The sequence below is a fragment of the Toxorhynchites rutilus genome, chromosome 3 (assembly GCF_029784135.1).
Source record: "Toxorhynchites rutilus septentrionalis strain SRP chromosome 3, ASM2978413v1, whole genome shotgun sequence".
NCBI lineage: Eukaryota > Metazoa > Arthropoda > Insecta > Diptera > Culicidae > Toxorhynchites > Toxorhynchites rutilus.
Window position 1 is genome coordinate 182,721,551 of NC_073746.1, and position 26,395 is coordinate 182,747,945.

General features: G+C 35.7%; 1 protein-coding gene across 5 annotated transcripts in view; it reads right to left on the reverse strand.

Moving 5' to 3' along the window:
• LOC129775270 (semaphorin-1A) overlaps positions 1-26,395 on the reverse strand; it is a 481,842-nt gene that overhangs the window by 405,916 nt on the left and 49,531 nt on the right. For all 5 annotated transcript variants that reach the window (XR_008742907.1, XR_008742908.1, XR_008742906.1 and 2 more), the window contains exon 2: positions 25,533-26,243. Coding sequence is in view for 1 of the 5 variants with exons in the window: in XM_055779783.1 (XP_055635758.1) it covers positions 25,533-25,677 (145 nt within the window). In the remaining 4 variants the exon portion in view is untranslated. The remainder of the gene's footprint in view (positions 1-25,532; positions 26,244-26,395) is intronic.

Below are 26,395 nucleotides of genomic sequence, written 5' to 3' on the forward strand. Positions count from 1 at the left end.
ATAATCTAATAATAATCTGTTTTTTGTTTTATCAAGTGTATACGAAAAAGTTATGTTCGTTTGTATACGTTTCATATTTGAACTCGAATGATTCATCATGATTCAATGTGCAGTGAAGCGATCATAAAGCTGTGAATGAAAATTGACTTTTCCGTATCAAATATACATTCTATGTGATGGTAGCAAGTTTTTTTCAAGTGTTGAAAGAATCGTAAACTAAAATTGCGTGTGCTAATGATGTTAAATGTACCTTTTGCTGTTTGATCAGCGTTTGTAATCATAATCAATAGAGCTCAAGTTTAGTCTTTGGCACATTAGCAACAGTAAGCGGCGTGTTCCCATGATGGAAAGTCGGATAGCCATTATATTTACGCAGATAATAAATTTAATACAAATAATTTAATATTTAATATTTAATATTTATTATTTAATATTTAATATTTAATATTTAATATTTAATATTTAATATTTAATATTTAATATTTAATATTTAATATTTAATATTTAATATTTAATATTTAATATTTAATATTTAATATTTAATATTTAATATTTAATATTTAATATTTAATATTTAATATTTAATATTTAATATTTAATATTTAATATTTAATATTTAATATTTAATATTTAATATTTAATATTTAATATTTAATATTTAATATTTAATATTTAATATTTAATATTTAATATTTAATATTTAATATTTAATATTTAATATTTAATATTTAATATTTAATAACGGTTTTATCTAGCTTGCCCTGTAATTTGTATGTTTGTAACATGTTTGTCTGTAGCGCTTTACCACATTAATAGAAACTTGAACTCCTTCCTGTTGACCGATTGATCTGTAATTTGAAACAGACTTTCATCTCTGTAGTCACTATGAAACTACGTATTTCATGATTTTAAAAATCCAAGATGGCGACCGCTACAAAATGGCGGATTACATATTTTCTCAAAAAATCATCAATATGGGTATCAAATGAGAGGGATTGACTAATAGAACACAGTTATTCATGAGGAATGTAAATCCAAAATGGCCCCCACCACAAAATGGCGGATTACATATTTTCTCAAACCCCCATCAATACGGGTATCAAATGAAAGGGCTTGACTAGAAGAAAACAATTATTCATGAGGAATGCAAATCCAAGATGGCTACCACATAAAATGGCTGATTACATATTTTCTCAAAACCCCATCAATATGGGTATCAAATGAAAGGGATTGTCTAGTAGAACAAAGTTATTCAAGGGGAATGCAAATCCAAAATGGCCGCCACCACGAAATGGCGGATTACATATTTTCTCAAAACCCCATCAATATGGGTATCAAATGAAAGGGATTGACTAGTAGAACACAATTATTCATGGGGAATGCAAATCCAAAATGGCCGTCACCACAAAATGGCGGATTACATATTTTCTCAAAACCCCATCAATATGGGTATCAAATAAAATGACTTGTCTAGGAGAAAACAATTATTCATGAGAATTACCTAGAGTATAAACAGTGGATCTCGCTGAGGTAAACTTTCATTCTGCGTGAGGAAATCGACTGAACAACATCGTTGCTGGGCGAGCTGAACGGCGAGGGATCGAATACCTTTCTCAAGGCAATGAGGGTGGAGGAGTAATATTATGGATAAAAAAAAGTTGTCCAAAGGCCTTTTTGAAGGTTAGAGACGAATGAACTGAAGAAGTTTAAAATCTCAAGCAAGGAAGGAAGGAAAACTTTCAGTATCGTTCTGTATTCAAAGCAATGAATATCGCTTGTTTTTTCTTTTTTACGTCATCACATGTCTTCGTTTCGGATTGAGCTGTGGACGTGACCAAGTTACTCACTCGCTGATGTCTCTTGCGTTGCAATCGTTGCGTCAAACTGACGCCATTGCATTAAGGTTCTGAGATACAGAATTGTGTGGGGAATCATCAAGCTAGGCTATCGTCAGCTCACCAAGAAAATAAATGTTCTGGAATTTTGTCAGTGATTTGGTTTCGCATGACGGTAGGAAAACTCTCTCCACAAAGGATGACACTAATCTAAACCAATCTAGACTGACAATATAAACAGAAAGGGCTTCTGTTGAGAAGAGCGCAAAACGGAGATAAGTGTGTGTATATTTAGTTGCTTCAATCCATCGATATATGGCTATTATTGACGGTTGTTTGGTGTTGCAAATCATACACTCGTAATAATAAATAGAAACAAGGAGGGGAGATAGCCATCGATATATGGCTATTATTGACGATTGTTTGGTGTTGCAAATCATACAGTCGTAATGATAGATAAAAACAAGGAGGGGAGATAGCGGGAGGGAAATATTTACTCTAGGGTATTAGTAATGAATCTCAAAGGCAAATATTTAACCTTTTTCCAAGCAGTTTGTTTTCTGTCATCAATACATTGAACTGACCCTATGGTGAAGCAGGTGTTAAGGTTGTGCACCAAAAAATTATTTGGGGAATACCAAGTTATTCAATAAGTTATATAAGTTATAATTTATTTGGGCTCGCATGCCAGTCGCAAAACTGCTTTCAACTAGGATTGCATTTGCGCTAATCTAGCAGTGCTACTCTTTTCGATGTTGTTGAGATTAACAGATAAAGTTTATTTCGTTTATTTAGTCACCATGAAAGTAAATGTCGTTCTGGAATTTTGTATGTGATTTGGTTTCGCTTGCCAGTAGCAAAATTTTCTCCACTAAGGATGATAGCCGCGCTTATCTGGAGCATGTATTGTTCTGCGAGCACAAGAATGAATCATCAAACAATTATCGTCAAATGATTCTACAATAAAAAAAAACATTCCAGGGCGACCAAACTGGTACAATGGTTATTTCAAAATTTTCGATGCATTATAAAATAATATTCGCAGTTATTATTTAGCGACTTGAATTAAACTTCAGCGTAGTTCTACGTCAACAATGCGGTCGTGTCTTGAACACAACCTCTTATATTTTTTGTAATCCCCTCAATATTGGTATCGAGTGAAATGATTTGACTAATAGAAGTACATCATCAAAATATTCCGAAGAAAATTGGGTAAGAAATAAAGATAAAGAAAAACTTGAATGGTTCTATTTTAGAGAAGTAAACTAATCATACAGATAATGTACTGAAAACTAGAAAATAAAAAAAAGTAAAATAAAAACTTTTTAAGTTAAACGGTTCAATGTACTAAAAGCTAGAGAATAATTAGACAAGTAGCAGTTAATAGTTATCATCTAACATTGATCTAGGGCAATGATGAGACTAAAATAAAATCGTCACATCGGACTTCTATTATCCACAGTTAGTTGTTTCAACATAAGCTTTTAGTACATTAAACCGTTTAACTTAAAAAGTTTTTTTTACTTTTTTTTATATATATTTTATATGTTTTATATTTTTTCACATTATTTATTCCAAATTACAACCATTCATTTTTTAGCAATGCTTACCTCAAATGAATTCAAATGAATTTTTTAAAGATCCATCTTGTGCATCATGCAATTCGTAATTGATGCTCATGATGCCACCGAACAGATGGTTCTACACGATTTACCGAAACACGGAAGCAAAAATATTTGTTCATAACTTTAAGTCTGATCGAAATATTTCATTGGACCGGTTTAAGTTCTCTTCTTCCACTGTTAAAGTAAAAAGGATACACTTAATGTTCAGTTCGGTCATATCAAACTCGCATCAGTGTAATGAATTCACATCTGGCGAAGAAGCCGGCTATTTATTCCACACAAATCTTCTGTGTTAAAGTGAAATTGAACTCAAACAGTGTCATAAGAAAAAAAAATGTCTATAAATAAAAATACGATGAAATATGGCTTAAACAATATTTCCGAGTCAACTTCGGAGGAAAAATTAAAAAAAAAATGGTACTCATAAACGAAAGTGCAGGAGGTGTGTATACTCAACCAGGAATCAACTCCCATTAATCCCATCCTTTTATTTATTATTTCTTTCTTCAATGATATCAAACATTGTGTGTTAACGGGAACACCGAGATTCTTTGACGTTCCTACGACCCCCCCCCCCTCCCCTTGCTGAAACGGTAGCAAGAAATATAACAGATCTGTGGGTGTGCACACAAAGAGACACGCTAATACGAAAATCAACACAACTGCTTTGCTTACACGCCATCATATCTTCGTCCTTAATCTGGATTCGTGGATTGTGTACAGGTACATGTTAACATTTCTCCACTGGAGTCGGGAAGGAGGAAGGAGATTTCGGAGAATGCGCGAAACAAGTGCGTGGGTGTGTGTGTTTTCACACACACACACACACACACACATGTTGGCCACAAAAAAAAAGTTGGAAGCAGAAAGCCACAACCGTAGCCCCCGCGTAACAGGACGAATTTTCGTGTTTTATTACTGTGGATGGAATCCTTCCGCGATGTGTAGTACCCGTTAGGGTTATTCTGGGAGAGGGAGGAACGAACATCAGCGATTGTCATCAGACCATTTCTTTCCGTTTTTCAGCGAGTGCCGGCGACAGGCGTGAAGAGGAGAGAATGCGGAAAATTGGATTGGAGTAGAAAACGGCAATTTTGCAGAAAACTACCAGCGATGTCAGGTTTGAACCAGGTGTAGCGTTTCAAAAGTGTTTTCTGGTGTGCAATATCTTATTTCTTTGCATTAGATGTTGTATATCTACGAATTGATTTTTTGAATGAAAACCACATGTGAAAAGACGATATTATTCCATTTGAATTATCTATGAATAATTTTCTATTTGAACGGTAAATATCAAATAATTTCAAATAGAACTTTAGAAAGATTGGTTGCTTTATACAAATCTGGTCGTATAAGTTAAGTCTTTGCGGTTGTTTGTCTGCTCTCAGCCACCACAGCAGAGTATCGTACTAAATACTCTATTCAACGATGTAATAGTCTAGATCAGGGGTTTTCAAACTGTTTTGGGCAAGAGACCCGGTCATACCTTAGACCCCCATAGCCAAATTTTTTTTTGAAACCCCTATCTAACATGGCAAAGCCAACTAATTGAAAAAGCTTTGCATTATATTCTCTGGCGTAGTGGTAACATCCGCACCTCTCACGCAAAAGGTCACGAGTTCAACTCACACTTCCGACATTCTTCTAAAAAAATGGAAGTAATGTGACAAACCAGCCAAAAGCATTGAAAGTCACTATAATACAGAAGAAAAATTATTTTCTCATCATATTCAATAAAATAAATAGAGATAAAATTTAGTAAATATCAAGTGTAATAAATGATTATTAATACAAACTATTCACAGCCTATAAAAACATCAAATCGCAAACCAATCTATCCACAACTACCAAAATATTAAAATACGGTTAAATATTGGTTAGTTAAAGCCTTAAATCTCTGCGTTCGTTGTTTTCAAATGGTTCCTTCGGTTTCGCGTTGTTTGTAACTGTTCGCGACCGACATCGCGAAAGAGGAGCAAGAAAAAAAAGCAACTTTCGTTTCCCATCCTTATCCTTTTCTCCCATCCAAGCCTCTCCCTCCATTCCGAAAATACAATTACATACAGCTGCACATCCTGACGTACACAATTACAGAAACCGAAACGCACACGACCAAATAAGTGAAGCGTACAAAGTGATCCTTTCCAATAGCATCATTCCAAATCCAAATGCCAAAAGTGTAGCATCGCGAATAAATCCGATAGTATTTTAGTTGTATTCCAAAGTGTTTTATTTTCTCCAGTGCAAGTCATATTCCGTATATTCCCTAATCCTGAGCTGTCATCTTGGCCTCCTTTGTCCTGAATGGTGTGATCCACCAGTAACCATAATGAAGCCTTTTTTGTCGAAATATTGTGATGGAAAACGAGAACGAAAACGTTACACATTAATATAAATTTGACCCTCTTCCTGTTTGACAGATTGATCTGAAATTTGGAACACACTTTTATATCTGCAGTCACTATAAAACTGCGTATTTCATGATCTTGAAAATCCAAGATGGCGGCCGTTACAAAATGGCGGTTCACATATTTCATCAAAGCCTCATCAATAAATGTTTTTACAAAACCCCATCAATATGGGTATCAAACAAAAGGGCTTGGATAGTAGAACACAGCTATTTATAAAAAATGCAAATCCAAAACGGCCCCCACCACAAAATGGCACCATATATTTTTTTTGACATAGAACTACGTCTTTCATTAAGGGTGCCAAATCAGAAAACAGGTCACGTTCTTATGAAATAAAGTTAACGTTAATAACTATTTTTGCCGCGAACGGATTTTAGCGATTTACATACTAAACGAATCGGAAATTCCCTAAGATTTGTTTAATATGCTATACATTAGAATCACCTGGTTTGTAAATGGTTAAAATTCATGAAAACTTTAGGCATTTCCATTTTTCCATACATTTGTTCTGCCCATTTGTGTGCTTTCCCGAACAGAGCTGTCTATAACGAGCAACTTATCGACGACCAACGAAGGGGAAATCGTAGGATTTGAAGTCGCCGTGAACAAAGGAAAAGTAGAAGAATGAAGGGTAATATTTGTCTTAAGTATAAACAGTGGATCTCGCTGAGAGAAACTTTTATTCGGCATCGGACTGTTGAGCAATCCAGTTCACTTTGCTTTCACTGCGCTTCGATCTAAGATTGTACCCACCAGTGGTAATCCAACTTGGATATCGTCATTTGGTTTTTCTGTTCGTTTTTCGCGTAATTCGTATCGTGTGTTTTTCTTTCCACGTCATAAAGTGGACGCTTCGCGTAGTGTGTGATGAGCAAGAAGAAGAGGAAGGCAGGCTCTAGCCCTGCAAATAACGAACGCATTGCCAGGGGCAATGAAATTTCGAGGCAAGCGTCATCTAATGATGCACGCGATGTTGGTGTAGTGAAAAGCGCGCACTGAACCGAGCCTTCGCGAGTGTGACACCGCGTCGAACAACAGCAATATAGGCGATTTCGGCGCGTCGTTCGAAAATGTAAACGGCTTCTTTGGTGCCTTTGAAAATGCATCAATGCATTAAACTGACGTTATGGCGAAGCAGGCGTTAAGGTTATGCTCCAAAAAAATATTTGGGGAATTCCAAGCATCTTGAATGTCTTACTGGAATGTTATAAGTTATTCAGGTTCGCGTGCCAGTCGCCAAACTGCCTTCAACTAGGATTGCATTTGCGCTAATATTGATCATAATGAAGCATTGCTACTGTTTTCGAGGTTGTTGATATTAACAAAAAGAGTTTATTTCGCTTGTTTAGTCACCAAGAAAGTAAATGTCGTTCTGGAATTTTGTATGTGATTAGGTTTCGCTTACCAGTAGCAAAAATTCCTCCACTAAGGGTAACAGCTGCGCTTCTCTCGAGCATGAGAAAGTAATGCAACTTTTTTGAGGCCAGTAATATTAACAAAAGCGTCTCTATTGAGAATAGCGCAAAATGATGAGAAGTATTTGTATTCCTAGTAGCTTCAAGCCACTAATGTATGGTTCTGTATGCATGCTATGACGAACGCTTGTTTGGCGCTTGGTTTACGTTGTACGAACGATGCCTAGAGGTGCGATTGCTTTGAGGCAATACTAAATAACATGTAGCATGGTATTTGATAATTGCAAGTGTTGTCATTGTTGTTGTTTCCATTCGGTGCCAAAGATGTATTGATGTAGTTATGAGATGAGGAATAATGGTGCTGGTGTAACATGTATATAATCGACTGTAGCCGAGTCTATGTCAATTGCGAAAAAGGCCACCGGAATAGCGTTCGAGATAAATTTTCAATGCATTGACATGAAATAAATTGCGACATACGATCAGCTAGTGTATTGTTTTGCGAGGGCAAGAATGAATCATCAATCAATTATCGTCAACTGATTTTACAATGAAAAACCATTTCAAAGATTATTCTACTAAGCAGTTGTTTCGAAAATTTCACAGCATTATAGAATAATATCCGAAGGTATAAACAAGCGACTTATATAAAATAACAGCGTAGTTCTACGTCAACAATGCGGTCGTATCTTGGACACAACCTCCTATAATTTTTTTCAAACTCATATCAATATGGGTATCAAATAAAAGGGCTTGATTAGTAGACCACATTTATTTATTAAAAAAATGGAAATCCAAAATGGCGGCTACCACAAAAAGGCGCAATATATAAATATTTTTTTAAACCTCATCAATATGAATATCAAATGAAAGGGATTGATTAGTAGAATATAGTTATTTATAAAAAAAATCAAATCCAAAATGACCACCACTACAAAACGGTGAAACGGCGAATATTTTTTCTCCAATGCCCCATCAATATGAGTATCAAATGAAAGTGCTATTAGAACGTAGTAGATCATGAAAAATTCAAATCCAAAATGGCCGCAGTCCCCAAAAAACCAATTACTTTTTTAAATGGTGTCATTCAGCTTGACCTGTTTGTATGTATATTTGAATGTCTGTGGGGTAGGTATCATGTATTTTTGCAAATTTTGTATTGAATGACATGATTCAATTAATAGAATAGAGTACATCATAAACATATTCTGAGGAAAATTAGGTAAGAAATAAAGAATTCAAAAAAAGTTGAATGATTTTATTAGAGAAATACAAATAATCTACTAAAAACTAGAAAATAAGATAAGTTAAACGGTTTCTTTGTGATTAAACATAATAATAATACAGATAATGTACTAAAAGCTAGAAAATAATTGTGCATGTAGCAGTTAGCAGTTATCATACCCCTTCCTTCATTAATCAAGATTTTTTTCAAGAAGGCTCAGATTTTTGCTACTAAATGCTGTCTGTGAATCACGCAATGAATGGCCAGGACCTTACGCAGTTGTAACTTTGAGTGAGCTGTAAAACCACGATGACGACCAACCATAGATGGTGCACCATCAGTCACAATGTTCTTCCATCGAATAGCTTTTTCGGTAAAAAAAAATCGATTCTTCTCTGGTATCAGTCTTCATATATGTAGCAAAAATATTTTCTTCTTTAATATATCGAACATACCCTAACAATAGAGCTTCATTGCTGGGTAATGTAGACTCGTCAAGCTGGAGAGAAAATTTGTTGGTCTATAATAAATTGAATAACACTTTTCCTTTTTCGCGACCCATTTCGAGTTTCCTGAATAGAGATGAAGAGATGGAAGAAAAAAAAAGTTTCCTGAAATAATTGAAAAAAACATTTTCCATTACATCATGCACAGAGATGACCAAGCATTTTGTAAATTCTTTTTCAAACACTTTATTCCAGTTCACTTCATTTAGCTATGTAAATACCTTGTAATCTTTTGAATTAAATTAGATGTTGAGTACATTATCATTCAAGCTCCCATGTATTTCAGAACGCATATGTGTTTAAAATACAGAGAAACATGCCTGAAAAACTCATACGCTCAAACACATTATCTTGCACGAACCTGTTCACGTTTTTTTACTTTCAGAATTTTTCATCTTGTACTTTTTGTACTTTTTTATTTTCATCTTGTGCACATTCATCGTACTGATGAGTTTTAAGATGTACAGCAATAGTATTTTGTACTAAGATATAAGTCATTCTCAGGGTTGGCACATATACAGAATATTCTGTATTTTGCAGATTTTTCGCCAAATTTCAGATACAGAATCTATATATACAGAATTATTGCTTCACAATGCCAACAAAACAAAGTTCTGAAATCGGTTGGCTTCCACAATGATGGACTCTATTTTGAAAGCAAGCAACTATGTATCGGCTCAAGGAGGAGCATCAAGGATTAAATTGACGGAAAATTTAAGAAAAGCAAAGTTCAACAAAACCATGTATAAACATTCAATTTATTATGAGAAAGCTTTTCTTAATGATTTATTTCGTTGTATTGATACCACTTAAGCAAACCATAAATAAGAACAATAAATTCAAAATGAAAATAACCCTTTCTTTCTATTTTTTCCGTTAGTTTTTTTTATACAGATTTTGTTGCTAAAAAGATATACAGATTTTTTCAAAAACTTTTACAGGATCAAATGTGGCAACCTCGGTCATTCTTATAACAAGGTGGTTCGCGTAACACAACTTATGAAGCATCTTAGATATTCCAAATAAGAACTTGTGTTATTTTATAGAGGTCGATATTCAGACCCCAGTCGACCCCAAAATCAATTTTCGTTTCTGTCGACCCCTAGGAAACCGAAATCAACCCCAAGGGGTCGATATCCACCACTTTGAGAAACTCTAGTCTAGATTTTTTCTAAACGAATTTTAATGTCTAGTGAACTTTTTTATAAATATATACGAAGTTTCTATGAACAATATGTGACGGTAATCGGAATAAACAAAATATTACTAGCGTGGAAAGTTAAGAGGATTCCTTTCAAGGGAGGTTAATTACGACCGTTAACTTTCACGATCAGGTTTGTATACAGGCGTTCAAAAAGTACGTCAACGACTAAAACGGTAACAAAGTTATGGGTCATATTTTTGAAATATCGAGATAAACTAAGATTTCCATTTCTATCTAGGATAAATCACGTTGGTTTCTCCGATTCAGGATGTTTTCAGGCAACTAGTGAATGCAAATCGATTTTTGTTCATGAAAATCAAATATAACCAAAAGGTTTGTTGAAAGACCCCAAGTCTATCTCTATAAGTCGTTCAAATTATCCAAATATTTTTAGTTATTTAACGAATTTCTTCAAAGAGAAATTATGATCATGGTTTGTCCGGTTTCAGAAATCACCATTTTTGAATGAAAAAATTCGAATTTTTCAAGTAGATGTTGCATTTCTCATTGCTTGAGTTTACTGTCATCATTCATGAATAAGGCTTTCTTCATAATATTGCCTTTTCCTGGGCACTTTAAAGGTGAATAGCACTCAACACAAAGAAAATTTATTTCTGCTTCGCGCGAAGAACAACAAAACAAGCAAACTGCAGCGCGCCAAGTGTTCAAACTTGACGTTAAACTTTGTGAGTACATTTGTGCGTTTTTATCCCCGATTCGATTTTTGACGTAGGACTACCAAACAGTGAACTACGTGTTTACAGCTTGTTTTCTGAAGTGGAATAACTTGACATAAATTCGACCAAATGGAAATAAAACACTATTTATATTTTGTCAACAACCTTTGGCGTAGTCCTACATTTCTCCGGTTATGTCTTCGACATTAACCATATTTTCGTGTTTTCATTGGACAGTTTCGATTAGTGTTTGCAGGCTCAGTGAACCGATTTTTGCAATGTGGGTGTATGTGCAATACATAAAATAAGTGCTGATATCCCAATGAAAAGAGTCAATATTGATTTCTCACAGGGACATTTTAAAGAAAGTGTTTTTGTGTCCGACGAAATAATAAAATGTTGACTAAAAAGGATGCAGTCCCAACTGTGTCTGCATTTTTAATAGGCAGTGATCACGATAAGGATGAAGATGGGAATTGTACTACCAGTCTCTCGACGTCTTTGCTATTATGTTCTTGCCCATCGCTGGTGGACCATTTATATGAAAATTTCAAAATTGATATACAGGTTGCTAATCAAGGCAGTAGTATCACTGGAAGTCCAATCGAATTGACCGATAGTGAAGGTGAACCAATCAGTCTCGTCCACAAAACTAAAAGGGTCAAGAGCCTTTCTCCCCTTTGTGTGGTATAATTTGTTTACCATTTCCAATAGACAACATATCTGTCGCTTCCAATGAGTCTACATAAATGTTGTGCTCACTCAGCCCTTCCTCACAACACCCACTTCCCGTTTGAGAAATTGTCTTTCTCAAGAGTCATGGTACCCCTGATAAGTTCTCGAAAGATGTAATTTTACGTTGATCGCACTTGATCGAAGAAAAAACAAAAAGAATGTATTTGATAAACTTTTTCGCTTCGAAGCAATTTAGAGTTCTGAAAAGAACTGGATTTGATTTGCTGAAAACACAACAAAATCTATCCTATTTTTTTCGAAACCACTGCTGATTTCTATGGCTTCGGCGTTTTCGGCTTCTGTGCAGCGATTTTTAATTTATTTTGACTTTTGCTTTCGGGCAGCCGCGGTAGTAGCAGCTTTTTCTTTTCGGCTGATGTCTTCTATGCTCTGCCCTTATTCCCGGAAACGGTGGCCTTTTTCGATGCTGGCGCATTCTTGATCGCCTTCTTAGCGGTACCAGTCTTATGTCCGGTGGACTCCTTTTTGGCTCTAGGGGAAAGCTTGAACGAACACGCTGCACCAGTGCCCTTCGTTTGCACAAACAGGCTCTTGGTGGTGACTCTGTTCATCAGCACTTTCTTGATGAACGAAGTTAGCTTCGTCGCATCAATCTTGAGCAGTGATAACATGCTGCAACCTCTCTACAATTATAACTAAGTAGATTTCCGTGCTTGCTGCTGCTTATATACAGATTTGTGTGATATCAATATCTTGGTTTCAAAGAAATTTTTGAGCTAGTTTTTGGATCAATAAGTAACAAACATATAACGTGTAGACATATTATCACATCAAATTGCATCACGGAAAAAACGCTGTAGAAATTTAATTTTTAGGAATTATATCTTCAGCTTTCGCTTATAATCAGATAAGAGTGTATAGATCACGGTGGCCATGCTTCACTGTCAATTTTTCGTAAATTTGGAAAAATGTCGTCGAACGAAAAAGAGCGTCGTGAATTAATCCTGCGCACTCATTTCGAGAATCCGGAGTTGTCACATCGGGACATCGGTAAGATGCTGGGAATCGTCCAATCCACGGTCAGCAGAGTACTAAAACGATACTTCGAGAACCTAACCATCGACCGGAAGGTGAAGAACGGCAAAAATGGATGCTCCGTCAGTGAAAAAGATCACAAGCGCGTAGTTAAGCAGTTTAGACGTGATCCGAGAAGTTCGGTCCGGGATGTCGCCAATAAGCTGAATTTGTCAAGTTCATTCGTCCAGCGGACCAAGCAGCGGGAGGGCCTGCGTACATTCAGAAGGCTCCTAACCGCGACGAAAGGCAAAACATGATGGGGAAGACGCGAGCCCGGAAGCTGTACACCGAAATGCTGACGAAGCCGCATTGCCTGGTAATGGACGACGAAACCTACGTCAAAGCGGACTTTCGTCAGCTGCCGGGCCTGTTGTTCTTCTCCGCAGAGGACAAATTCAGCGTTCCGGAGGAGATTCGCAAGCAGAAACTATCCAAGTTTGCCAAAAAGGACATGGTGTGGTAAGCGATCTGCTCTTGCGGAAAGCGGAGCGCCCCCTTCGTGATGACCGGCACGATAAACGGGCAGGTTTACCTTAAGGAGTGCCTACAGAAGCGCTTACTACCACTATTGAAGCAGCACGAGGGCCCGACCATCTTCTGGCCGGATCTCGCTTCGTGCCACTATTCAAAGGACGTGTTGGAGTGGTACGAAGCCAACGGGGTCACCTTCGTGCCAAAGGAAATGAACCCGCCCAACGCGCCGGAGCTTCGCCCAATAGAGAAATATTGAGCGATTATGAAGCAGGCCCTCCGGAAGAACCCAAAAGTTGTTAAATCGGAGGCGGACTTCAAGAGAAAATGGATTTCTGTTCAAAAAAACTACAACCTGACGTTGTACAGAACCTTATGGACTGGGTAAAGAGGAAGCTGCGAGCATACGGGCTTGGGCTCGAAGTATGAATAAAAAAAAATGCCAAAAGTTGTTTAATAGTTTTTATTTTACTGTCTAAAATTTTCAAAAGGATCGGTCTACTGGGCGAATTTCTACAGCGTTTTTTCCGTGATGCAATTTGATGTGACACACCCTTTATCATACGTTTTCTTTCAACCGGCAAAGAGGTATTAAAACTCAAAATCTTGTTTCTCCAATGTAACGTTCTCGTTCTCGAAACTTTTAGTATAGAAATGAAAGACGTAGTTCGACGTCAAAATTTGTTATAAAAAACTCATGAAAAAACATGTTAAAATTTTCTACAGATTTCAATACTTCCCCTTGGGTCACCATAACTGGTTCGCGCTGACAGAAGGGTGATCACAACAAACGCGATCTGGTTCCTTTCTCTCCGATTAAAAGTTTGCTCAAGTAAGGGGCGCATTGACACAGAAGGTGGATTTTATAAACCTATAAAACATGTTAATCCGTAAAAATCTATATATAGCCATTCCATGCCATACCGTTATAGTGGTTCTCAGATTCGCTAAAAGTGGTAGTTTTGTACTTTATCGAGAAATGTTATATTAGCATTTTTCTAGTTTTTTTTTATTTGGGTGCCTATTTTCATTTTAGAGTTATTCGGAAAATCAACTTTTTCCCCGTTTTTCAAAAAAGACTTGACCTACGGGACGATGTCCGACATGTCCGAAGATACACATGCGTTGTAGTTCACAATGTAGTTTGTTCTCCAAGTCAAGTCCATTCGTTTGATACACATATCCCAGTTAACATTTTTTTAAACTAATATGAAATCAGTCATTTTCTAGCGGCTGCCAAATTGGATTTTTCAAGATAATGGAATACACAGTACAGGTCGGACTGGATTATATTTTTGAAAAAAAATATTTTTTTATGTTTCAAATATGACTTATTTCAAGAAGAAATGTAACCTTTCAACGTTAAGGTGTAATTTAAGTGACTAATTCATTAACAGTGGGGTAAAAATCGTGATTTTTGAAGATTTGCTTGAATTTTCACCAAGAATTAATTATATCGATATTGCAGCCAAATTATGATAGATAGAAGTTGGGTGTCAAAGAACAAATTGTAGAGCGGTTAGAGAGCTACAATTTGATTGATAGAAACAATCAAGTCCAATTTTTTGTTAACCATTAAGGACCGCAAAGAAATCTGTAAGACACATAGAAATCTGGGACCGTACTTTTCTTAGCAAACTTTTGCGTTCGGATTCCACCAATGAGATCGTTTCCTTTGGTGTGGATGAGACGAAGGCGAGCCAGACGGAACACGTCAGCAGTTCGCAACAGATGAGACGTGAAACACGAAACACGTGAGCGGTTCTTAATGTGTTAATGTGGGACAACCTTACAGACATACAAACAGACCAATTTGAATGAAACCTTTTGAAAAAGCAATTGGCTATTTTGGTACATCGGTCACCATGGATTTGAATTTTCCATAAATAGCTGTGTTGCCACGGCATAATAATATGGGACGCTAACCACTCGGCCACGGAAGCACCATTTGATACCCATACTGATAGGGTTTTGAGAAAATATGTAATCCGCCATTTTGTGTTGGCGGCCATTTTGGGTTTGCATTTTTCAAAATAACTGTATTCTACTAGTCAAGTCCTTTCATTTGATACCCATGAGGTTTTGAGAAAATATGTAATCCGTCATTTTGTAGCGGCCGCCATCTTGGATTTTTAAAATCATGAAATACGCAATTTTATAATGACTGCAGGGGTAAAATGTGTTCCAAATTTCAGATCAATCGGTCAACAGGAAAGGAGTCCAATTTCTATTGATGTGGTTTGGCTACAGGCAAACAAGTTACAAACATACATACAAATTACATGGCAAGCTAAATTAAACCGTTTCAAAATACAGTGCCCTCTAATACAAAGCCATGTAAACAGCGAAAAACAAATACAACCACAAATTACAAAAACAAAATCCAAATTACTTGCAACTATAATATTTTTCCGACTAACTAATTGATTTTTATTTGATATGTTGATCATCTGAATCAGTTGAGTAGTTCAAAAGTTATGAATTTTTGAAAAAAAAAATACAAATGAAACGCAAATTTCTGCATAACTCGAGAATTGATAGAGCAAATGGAACCAAAACTGAAATGTGAGGATTTAAGAGTAGAAAAAATGTTTCTATGATGGTTTGATACCCCTTCTTCCTCTGGAAGGAGAAGGAGGGTCCCATGAAAATATTACACATATTTCAACCAACCATATTAACACCTTAACCTTGAAAATTTTCGAAAACTCTGAAGAAAAATGGGAAAATTCTGAAAGTTTATTCCCAAATGTTCTTCAATAACTTCGTGAATAGCGTGAATTTGCGCTAACGAAATTGATCTTTGTTCGAAAGAGGAAATGGATTTTCAGGTGAAAAAACGCACTGCTGACGAATTTCATCTCGTCTTAGGAGTTGGCGGCACCATCTCAGATAGTAGTGAAACGTTGTGGGTGTAAAGACATGAGCCATTTAAGCATTTTTGCATACATGGAATATTCGAAAAACAATTAGACTACTTTTTGGAAAAGTCCAAATCTTTTTTCTTAATTTTTTACAAAAATTTATAACTTAAAAACTACGATTTTCACAAAAAAATACAAAAAAAAATTCGCTGACAAAAAAGTTATTTTAAAAATTAAAATTCATTTTTCTCAAAAACGTATTTTTTTAAATTCTCAAAAATACATATATGAATAGCCCTTACAATTTCCAACAAGTCGTCCATACATCGGAAGACGGGCACTTTTACAGGGAAAATGTTTTTCGAATAACAACTTTTTCATGTTTCTTTTGAAAAAAAATACAGCTTAACCTAATTTTGTTTAAAGTCAAGATAGCGATATAGTGAATTCGACAAAGTTTTAGATCTTGTTAAAATATAAACTTTTGTCGAAGACATCAACTTTCTATCTTTTATAGTTTTTGGAATATATGTCATTTTTGTATGAAGACTACTGAAAAAAAAGAATTTTTTTCTCGTAACATTTTTGTGTGTAAATTCTTACGTTTGACATGTTCTTAACATGTTTCTAAATAGAGAAAAATTAGCAGAGCATTTAAAATGCGATAATTTATGCACAAAAAATGTTACGAATTGAACATTAATAGCATTTTTTCAATGAAAAACATGAAAAAGTTCTTGTTCGAATAAAAAATTCCATGTAAATGTGCCCATCGTTCGATGTATGGAAAACTTGTTGAAAATTCTAAGGGCTATTTATATCTATTTCTTTCAGAATTTTGAAAGCATATGTTTTCGAGAAAAAGGAATTTGAATTTTCAAAATATTTTTGTTTTTATTGAAAATTTTTTCAAAATTTTTTTTTGATTATTTCTAATGAAAACCAATATAATTACCTACATTCCATTCTTTGACTAAAATTTTTTTGGTCTGATATATTTTTTTGAATGTTTTTTTTAAATTTGGGGTTTCTCAATCGAAAAATCTTAATTTAAAAACTAAAAAAAAAGATGGTCAGAGAATGAAATGTTTATTGAAATTGAAAATTGAAATGAAAAAAATTAAAATGAAAATTAAATTGAAAATTAAAATTCATTTTGAAATGAATTGAAAAAAAATTAAAATTCAAAAAAAAAATTAAATTCATTTGAAAATTAAATTCATTTTTAAAAATGATACGAGCAGAACATTATTTTTTTCAGGAGTCTTCATACAAAAATAACTTATATTCCAAAAACTATAACAGATAAAAAGTTGATGTCTTCGACAAAAGTTCACATTTTTATAGGATCTGAAACTTTGTCGAATAAACTATATCGCTATATTGACTTTAAACAAAATTAGGATTAGTTGTTTTTTTTTCAAAGAAAACATAGAAAAAGTTGTTGTTAGAAAAACTTTTGCCCTGTAAAAGTGCCCATCTTCCGATGTATGGACAACTTGTTGGAAATTGTAAGGGCTATTCATATATGTATTTTTGGGAATTTAATAAAATACGTTTTTGAGACAAATGAATTTAAATTTTTAAAATAACATTTTTTTCAGCGAAATTTTTTCCAAAAATTTTAGGTATTTTTTCGTAAAAATTTTAACAATTTCCTACATTTCCTTTGACATGAATTTTGTAGGTATCATAGTTTTTAAGTTATAAATTTTTGTAAAAATTTAAGAAAAAAAATTGGCTTTTTCCAAAGTGTTGTCTAATTTTTTTTCGAATATTTCAACTATGCAAAGTTGCTTAAATGGCCAATGTCTTTACACCCACAACGTTTCACTGCTATCTGAGATGGTGCTGCCAACGGCCAGTCGAGTTGGCATGAAATTCGTCTGCTATATATTCTAACTATATAAACAAAAATGAATCGCCAAATGTGTTGGTAAGCGCAAAACTCGAGAAAGGAATAGTCCGATTTGAGCTGTCTTCATTTTATTATATTGTCTGTATAAAACATGTATTCCATGTAACGGAGAAACATGTTATTTGCAAGTAAGTGAAGAATCTTGAGCGAGAATTATTTAATGTCAAACGTATTCGACCTCATGGTTGTACAGACTGATTAAAGGGACTTAATTCTATTCTTATATACTAATCTACTAATATTAAAATCAAACATTTCAGATGTATCGTTGAAGACGCGGCAGCAAAAAAAATTTATATTTGAATGACGAGTTTTGGTAAAAGTTCTAAGAAATTTATAGTAAATGAAAATTGTAAAGGGCCTATCAGAAGATCAATAAATGAATAGCTTTGCAATTGTTCATGGATTCGTTCGTTTAGGAAGGAAACTTGAATGTTTGGAAATATTCATATCCATTTTGGGCGGGACGAAGTTTACTGGGTCAGCTAGTATCCTATAAAACTACTGTAAATCATTAAAAGGCAATTTTATTTATATGTTTTGAAACATTTGAATACCTGATTCGACACAGGTGCGCTGAACTAGAGCATCTTATATTTATGGTTATTTTGATTTAATTCCATTTGTGAATTTTAACCGCAATAAGTTAAATCAGTCAGTTCTCCCGCTTACCATCGGAGCGAATTAACCGGGAGTAAGACGTCGCATATTTCTCAATTTTTGCTGCAACAGTTTACGTTTTAGCTCACCTGACAGCCTACCCTACCCGGCAAGAGAGTGTTCGAGCCCACATTGGCTGAGGTGAAGTATAAAGTGGTTTAATTAAATTAAAATTGTTTCACACACTTAGCTCTAAAGCGGTTCGAGGAAAACTTCGTCCCCGATAGAATCCGCAGTTCGAAACCATGAAGCGACACGATAAAAAAATGAAAGGACTTTTGCTGGGAATAGTGGAAAATACGAGTCATGCTTGTGTGCACTTGCACACGGACTGAATTTCGAATATGTGCATATTGTGCCTTTTTTTATCCGCACTGAAGCTGAATGTTGTCCATCGTCGATTAGAACCGAGAGTTGATACAACAATTGTGGTCCAGACGAGGGAAAAGTTTGAATAGATTTTCGAAGTGAAATTTATGCGCAATATGCAAACTTTATGCTTCCCTCCAAGTGTGTGTGTGTGGGTGGGCGTTTCGGCGACTACGCGATTTGCCTTAGTTTCGCTCTGTCGATTTCTGCTTTTAGTGCGAGAAGTGCGGAAACCCCTCGTGGAAAATATTACAGCCCGCCACGCGCTAGGGTAGTCCTGTGCTTAAATTATTAATTGTTACCATAACATTGAATCAATTAGAACAAATAAATCTCACGAGATAATATGATACAATGTTAGTGAAATTAAGTTTACCTATAAACAAACAAATATGAAGCAAATCAAAGGATACTGAGCTTCTGAAAACTCTGAGGACCACCAGGAGCGTAAATCGTTCCATCTTCCCGAAACGTAAACAAGCTTCTCGACCTAGCGCTTCAAATTCGGGGTGATATGCGGGAAAAGAGCGGAGTCGTTTCCTGCGCGTCTGGTTGAGTGCATGTGCACACACACACACACACATAGAGCCAACCGGGCAAGAGGAAAACTTTCAACGTCATAAATATGCATACTCGAGTGCTCTAGTTTGGGTAGCGATGCATAAACATGTTGATAGTGTATACACCCGTATATGGCAACGGAATTGCAGCAAGCAACTAGGAGCGAGAAGGAACATGTGTTCCGCATTCGTCACACACACAGAGACTCTCAACTCCTCGCAAACCAGAGAACCACAAATTTAGCTTATTCAAACTATTTCCAGCTTATTTTGGACCAGATGTTGATGGTGAAAGATTGCAAATGCATGGCAATTGAAAACATTAAACTATGCGAGTGTGGTCAATTATGGTGGTGGCATTGGACGAGATTTTGATTGGTAGGTGTTGGGAACAGATTAAGGTTTGCAGCTCTTGATTATCTACTCAATGTGAGAGTATTTCAAACTCCTATCCCGTGAGAGACCCCCTCGGAAAAGTCAAATGCTTTTTAAAACAGGAAAAAAAACCCATAGCCGTATGATATCGCATCAACGGATTTACGCATCGTCGCACGTTAAATTTTACGCATCCTGAGATAAAATTATCTATTAAATAAACCATTCCTTCACAGCATCGGCAGCGGCAGCAGTTTCACGCGCGGAACGTATTTCCAGAAGCGCACACAGATCCATCTCGACCCGAGCGCAACCTTCCATCCCACCCCCATTAAGTTGTGTCGTGGATGGAAATTCTAAATTCTTGAATTAATAAGGCATAAAATTTTAATGAAACAATTAATTTACGTGAGCACACACAGAAATACGAGTGGAACGTGCTCCTGGAAGCACCAAATTTTGCATACACACGCACACGTGCCCACCATTTCAGACAAATTTGCGTGCACCTGAGAGTTGAGTTTCTTCGGTATTCATGCACGCGGTAATCTTATCTTCATAACGGGTAACGATGTGTGGGGGTGGGCGGGAAGTTGCGCGGAGAAAGGGGGAGGAGTTACAGCATATTATTGCCACAGCGAGGTGAGAAGGGAATTCAGTCGTTTCCCCATGTAAATGGGGGTTTCATTTTTGCTTAAGGAGAGCTGAAAAGTTTAGCGGTGGTTTATGTCTTTTCATGAGAATTGTTGGATTTTATTCTAAGTTGATTCATTCGAATGAGGTTGTCCCGAAAGTTCGTGCCGTCACTGATATATGTTCACTACAATATGTGAACGAACAGAAAAGGATAAGGAGGAAGTGGTGGAGGTAAAAATAGAGAACATTGCAATTTGAGCTCCGCCCGATGGCAACTTGTTAACAAGGTCTGAACGTAGAGGATTTGCATGTTCTTTACATAAACTTGTTTCTTTCAATCGTGATGTGATTTTGTTCCCAACTTCAAATTTCAGGTGAACTCGATAGAAAGTGTCGGTTTTCATGTCGTCTGGTGAGGAGCGTTTGCGCTTTTTGCATCACACGCACTGTCCAGTCCCTGAAGAGAAGGAAAAACTGCATCGCAAGCTCCACCCTTTGTGGTCCACTGGCCAGCCAGAAATACACAGAACTAGCTGCCCCTTAGCGATGTGAATGTGGACGAAAACCATCGGTTGTTTTCAAGACCAGCAAAATTATTTAAAAAAAATTCGATGCATTCTAAATTTTTGCTTTTTTTTGTAAAATCCCGGATTGATATTTTCGGTAGACGCTCAAACTTCGCCTGCCATAACATTCTTGGCCATCTTGTAGTTCATTAGTATTCTTTCGTTTTTCGACGTAGGATTACGTCTTTTGGGAACATATGGAGGGTACTAATAAAAAAACTGAATGTTGGTCGCATCATGAAACTTGTCCAATTTTGTTGCTTGTTACTCATTCATTTCTTGAATGATTTAAGATATTTTCAATTGTTCATGTTTCGAAATGGTTTCCCATATGTTTGTGTAGAACTCAAAGTGTTTTTACACGTGATCGACTACGACTGAGACATATCTTGATCAAAGTTTAAATATACGAAATACTACTTCAACTATGCGGCCATGTCTCAAACACAACCCTACAACTTTTTATCCGCCTTTAGACGCTTCTAGAACGTGTTGATCACTTGGGACAAGGTGGTATTTGCGATTCAAAGTGAGTCTTAGCGAGAAATCGATGATGAGAAGCTTCCGGATGTGCATTATATATGCACACATTTCTTCAGTGGGTGATTTGCTGCTTCCATAATATGATTATAAGTACTGTTTGAATTGTTATGAATCTCGACAGATAAGCATAATGCGCTTTCAACTAGTTTAAGTTACAATTCCAGATCTCTTACAAACACGGCTATCCAGAAAGCAGCAGACGATTTTGACTAGTACGACAAAATCAGGGCTAGATCTTTCTTTTCTCACTGTGATTAGTTAAAATGTGCGCTGCAATCGAAAACTCCGGCACTTGTGAAGAACTTTCACTTTTTGTCGGCAAAAAGAATCAAACTTATAGCAATTCATCGCGAGCTTTGCGATGTGTACGGAATGGAATCATGAGCGAATGCAATGTAAGGCAGTCTCAAGTGACGATATCCTAAATTTCAGCGCACATTTTTACTAACCACAGTGGGATAACTAAGTGAAATACGCTACAACACCTGATTCGTACGGAGCGTAGGAATCTTTCGACGCCAAGTTGGCGGCTCAAGCCTCACCCTCTTTAATAACGTCTGCTACTTTCTGGATAGCCCTTGCAATTAAACAAGACACTACACATTATTGCTCATTGCACATTTACACATTAGTTAGTTGTCCTAATCCTGTTGACGTTAGTGAATATAAATGAGAATATGGGTGCATACGAATCGATCCAAGAAGTATCAACTGTCTCAAGAAATCGTTGTCACGTCACGCAAAGTATACGATCCATTCCAGTGTGACGTGGTAGTATTTTGACTCAAATAAAACACTTTGTTTTGCCTTTTTATGTATGAAACACACAAAATTAAACGATGTTTTAGTGAAATTGAGAAAATTTACCACAAGAATCATCAGTTGGAGAATATTTTATAGATAGACTAGCTGACCCGACAAACTTCGTTCCGCCCAAAATGGTTTTTGACGTAGGACTACGTCTTACATTAGGGGTGCCAAATCTGAAAACAGGTCACGTTTTTATGAAATAAATTAAACGTTAACAACTATTTTTGCTGCGAACGGATTCTAACGATCTGCATACCAATTGAATCTAATGTTTTCTAAGATTTGTTTGATATGCTATACATTACAATCCCATAGTCTGTATATGGTTTGAATTGATGAAAATTGGAAGCATTCCCATTTCCCCATACATTTGTTCTGTCCATTTGTGTGCTTTCCCAAACAGAACTGTCAATAACGAGCAACTTATGCAGCCGCTAGAATAGAAACAAAGAAGGGGGATAACGGAAAGAGAATATTTGCGAAGTAAACTCCACCCTTGCATATTAAGTAAGCTGTCGCTAGCGTATAAGTATTGCATCTCCTCTGAGGAATAATCTCAGATTTTTTCTGTGCTCCTATCAAAGATTTATCTTACTAAAATCGATACTACCTTTTCAAAAGTTACACTTGAGTCAAAAAATGAACCATAATGAAATCGGAAAAGTTGTTGGAAATTATAAGCAAATTCATAAAATTTTATAAACATGACGGTATAACACGACAAACATATTAAAAGGGATTAATACTATAAAAAAAAACAATAAATTAGAAAAAAAAATTTTAATATCTCGAGAATGGTTGCATTTAGAAAGAGATTGATAATAACCTTTTTTGTTTTAAATAACATCACGATTCATAATTTGTGATTAAAAATGACTGCTAACATACAAAAACTCGAAGTTTCGAAAATTCCTAAAAATTCGATGTTCCATAAAGTTCGTCAAAAATAGTTTTACCTTCTTGGGCCCATTTTTTGAATTTTCTACATGACTTCTATTTTGTATGAAAAAATTAGAAAAAAATTAAAAAATATGTATTTTGGATATTGCAAATTGAATTTTACAATTTTTTTCTCAGTGTACATTTTTTTCATATTCAACCATCAATGCTCTATAACTCTTTCTAAGACACTGTTTCGGTACGACTCATAGTTTTTGAGATATAAATTATCAAAGATTTCTCTTACATAAATCGATACGCCCTTTTAAAAAAGTTACGCATTAGTCAAAAAATTCCCAATTGCTGTGGAAAACTCATATTTCCTCCAACCCAAACGGAATACACACTTTCATTGGAATCAAAAATACAAGTTTTCAAAATATGCATTTTTAGGACGATTTCATTTGGAATTGCTGATATGCAAAATGGCGAATGAGCAGCATAATTATTCTAAGTAGCATACTTTTTAAATTAGAGTCTGTTCAATGCATAAAATTGAACTCAAGAAAAGCTCAACAACTCTGTCCTAGTTGAGAATTGACCATATTTGGAGAAGGATTTTTTTCGTCAAATGATAACCTCTATCGTTTCCTGAAATAATCCGAATCAGCTACCTAATTCCATATATATTTCTATTGGAATACTGGCTCATTTGTTTTAAATTTGACGACTAAAGGTGAGTGAATAATCTCATACAAATGTAACTATTGATTCGTAGTTATTGACGAATAAAAATACTTTGAAAAATTGATTTTACACGCAATTCTGTATGGAAAACTTTACAGACATTATTATCCTAAGACTAATCGACTTCTCGAGATATAACAATATGTATAGAAAATTATATTTGATGAAAAACCGTTTACTCATATCATGAAACCCCAACCATTATGGTATTGTTTAATTTTTATAGTTTTGGGCTATGAGGGTTTATGCATACCCCGTAAATAGAAAAGTTCAATCATAGGAAATAGTTTGGTCATTTACACGTGTTTACGTGAGGTATTTTTAGAATACTGAAAAAGTTCAATGATTTGAGAAAAAATTATATACGTTTGACTCATTCTCAGCATTCTCAGACGGCTAAAACCGTTTATGAATAAATACGGAGAGTTTTGAAATTCTTAATGTGTAACAGATTTTATTTAATTTTGAATGTACAGGTGATTGTATTGATGAAAAAAAATTATACTTCCTGTCCACGTGGACTCAGTCTACACCCCCTACCACCTCTCCGTGGGCAAGCGTGGACATTTTATTACCCCCTACCACCCCTAGAGTTGGCCACGTGGTATGTGGACAGCCCCTAATTCAAACGGTTGGAAAAAGTTTATATCTTTGAAAATCGTATTGTAATCGGCGTAATTAGCCACAATAAACTCAAATTCTTTGTGTTTCATAAATGATATCGTACGTGTTGTGAATGCTATTCAACCGCAGAATTTCGAAGTGTTATTTAACAACTTTTTCGTATGAAAAAATAAATTTCATTGAATTGTTTAAAAAGGTTGTTGCTATGGATCGACCTGCTTCATTAAAGTAAGATAAATATAAGACGAGATGTGCAATTGAACTCTCATCTATTTGATGCATTTTATGGATGAAGGAAATAAAAAAAGCTCTCCCATAAGTGTCCACCTCAGTACCGAAACCTTTCATTGTTCTCTATGTAATTGTATATGCATGGAATATATATTGCAAGAAACAGTTGGCAATCAAAATGTCCACATTCACATAAAAGGTCAGCTTCCTTCCCGTCCCGTCAGCGGTAACATATGGAAGCATAATAATTCTTTTTTTCCCGTTCCGCTTTCCGCACATCCATTTATGGTAAGAGGAGTCGACGGATGCAGGTAACGGCAGGGCGAATGTGGTCGGAGCAATTAGCATTAACCGTCAGTCAGAACCCGTGACGCGGGCAATAATGATGGCGCACTGCACTGCCATTAAAGCAGTTATTCCCATATGTGTGTAATGTGTGGTGGTCACTAATACAAGTCTCAGCAGCAGAAGCATTTAATATGTGTTGCATTCTCGGAGTTTGAATCCGTTTACAGAGGATGGAAACATGATATCAAATAATCGACCACGACCACGAGGTGAGAGAGGTATATTTGAATATTAGAAATCCAATTAACAACTTAACTTACCTAGAGACACGTAGAGCTTTGGTCGAACGTTTTCCTGCCAGGCACATAGGTTTCCAACAACAAGCACGGTTACAACAAAGAACGCAACGAGCTGCCCACGCAGCAACTGATGGTAGGACCGCTCCGAAGCGGCAGACGGCAACATGGTTAGAGAGGAAGTGAGTGGGCTTCCGGATGCAAATCCTATACCCCAGCTGCTAATGATCACTCCGAGTTCACCCCGATAAACTTCACTTCTAACCCGATGCACACAAACACTGTTTTTCTTCTCACTTTATGTTTGATTTGATTTGATATTTGTGTAATGGCACGCGGAGAAAAAGTCGGATTGAATTGATACTTTACTTCGAATAAGACAAAACCGCGTGGTTTTGGTTGATTGATTTGTTGACGTGCAAGCTCTACTTTTTTTTGGCTAATCACAAGCAAAAGCAGTTACAGAGATTCCGCTTCTTCTGGCTTATAAATATTTTTTTCGTATAATTATGATAATTTGAAAAGTCACACTTTCTACTATATATTGCATTCGAAGAGAAAAGTAAAAAAATCCCTAACGGATGGTACAGCTAAAATGCAATAATGGTACGATAAATACTACTATGTGTAATTGGAGACTAATCCGTCAACTTCCGGTTGACTCTAGGAGTATTTCACTGCACAAATAGACTTCCTTATTGAGTATTGGAATGCTGTTCGCTCAAACAGCGAAATCTGGAAATAGAAAAATGAAATAATAATTTATCATTATTAGAATTAAATACTATTTAGGTTTCTACTTAAAGTACAGAAGTCAGGCACAAGTTCAAATTGAAACGAACATTTCCACCAAGCAAGAAGTTTTTCTAGGCTCGCGACCATAAATA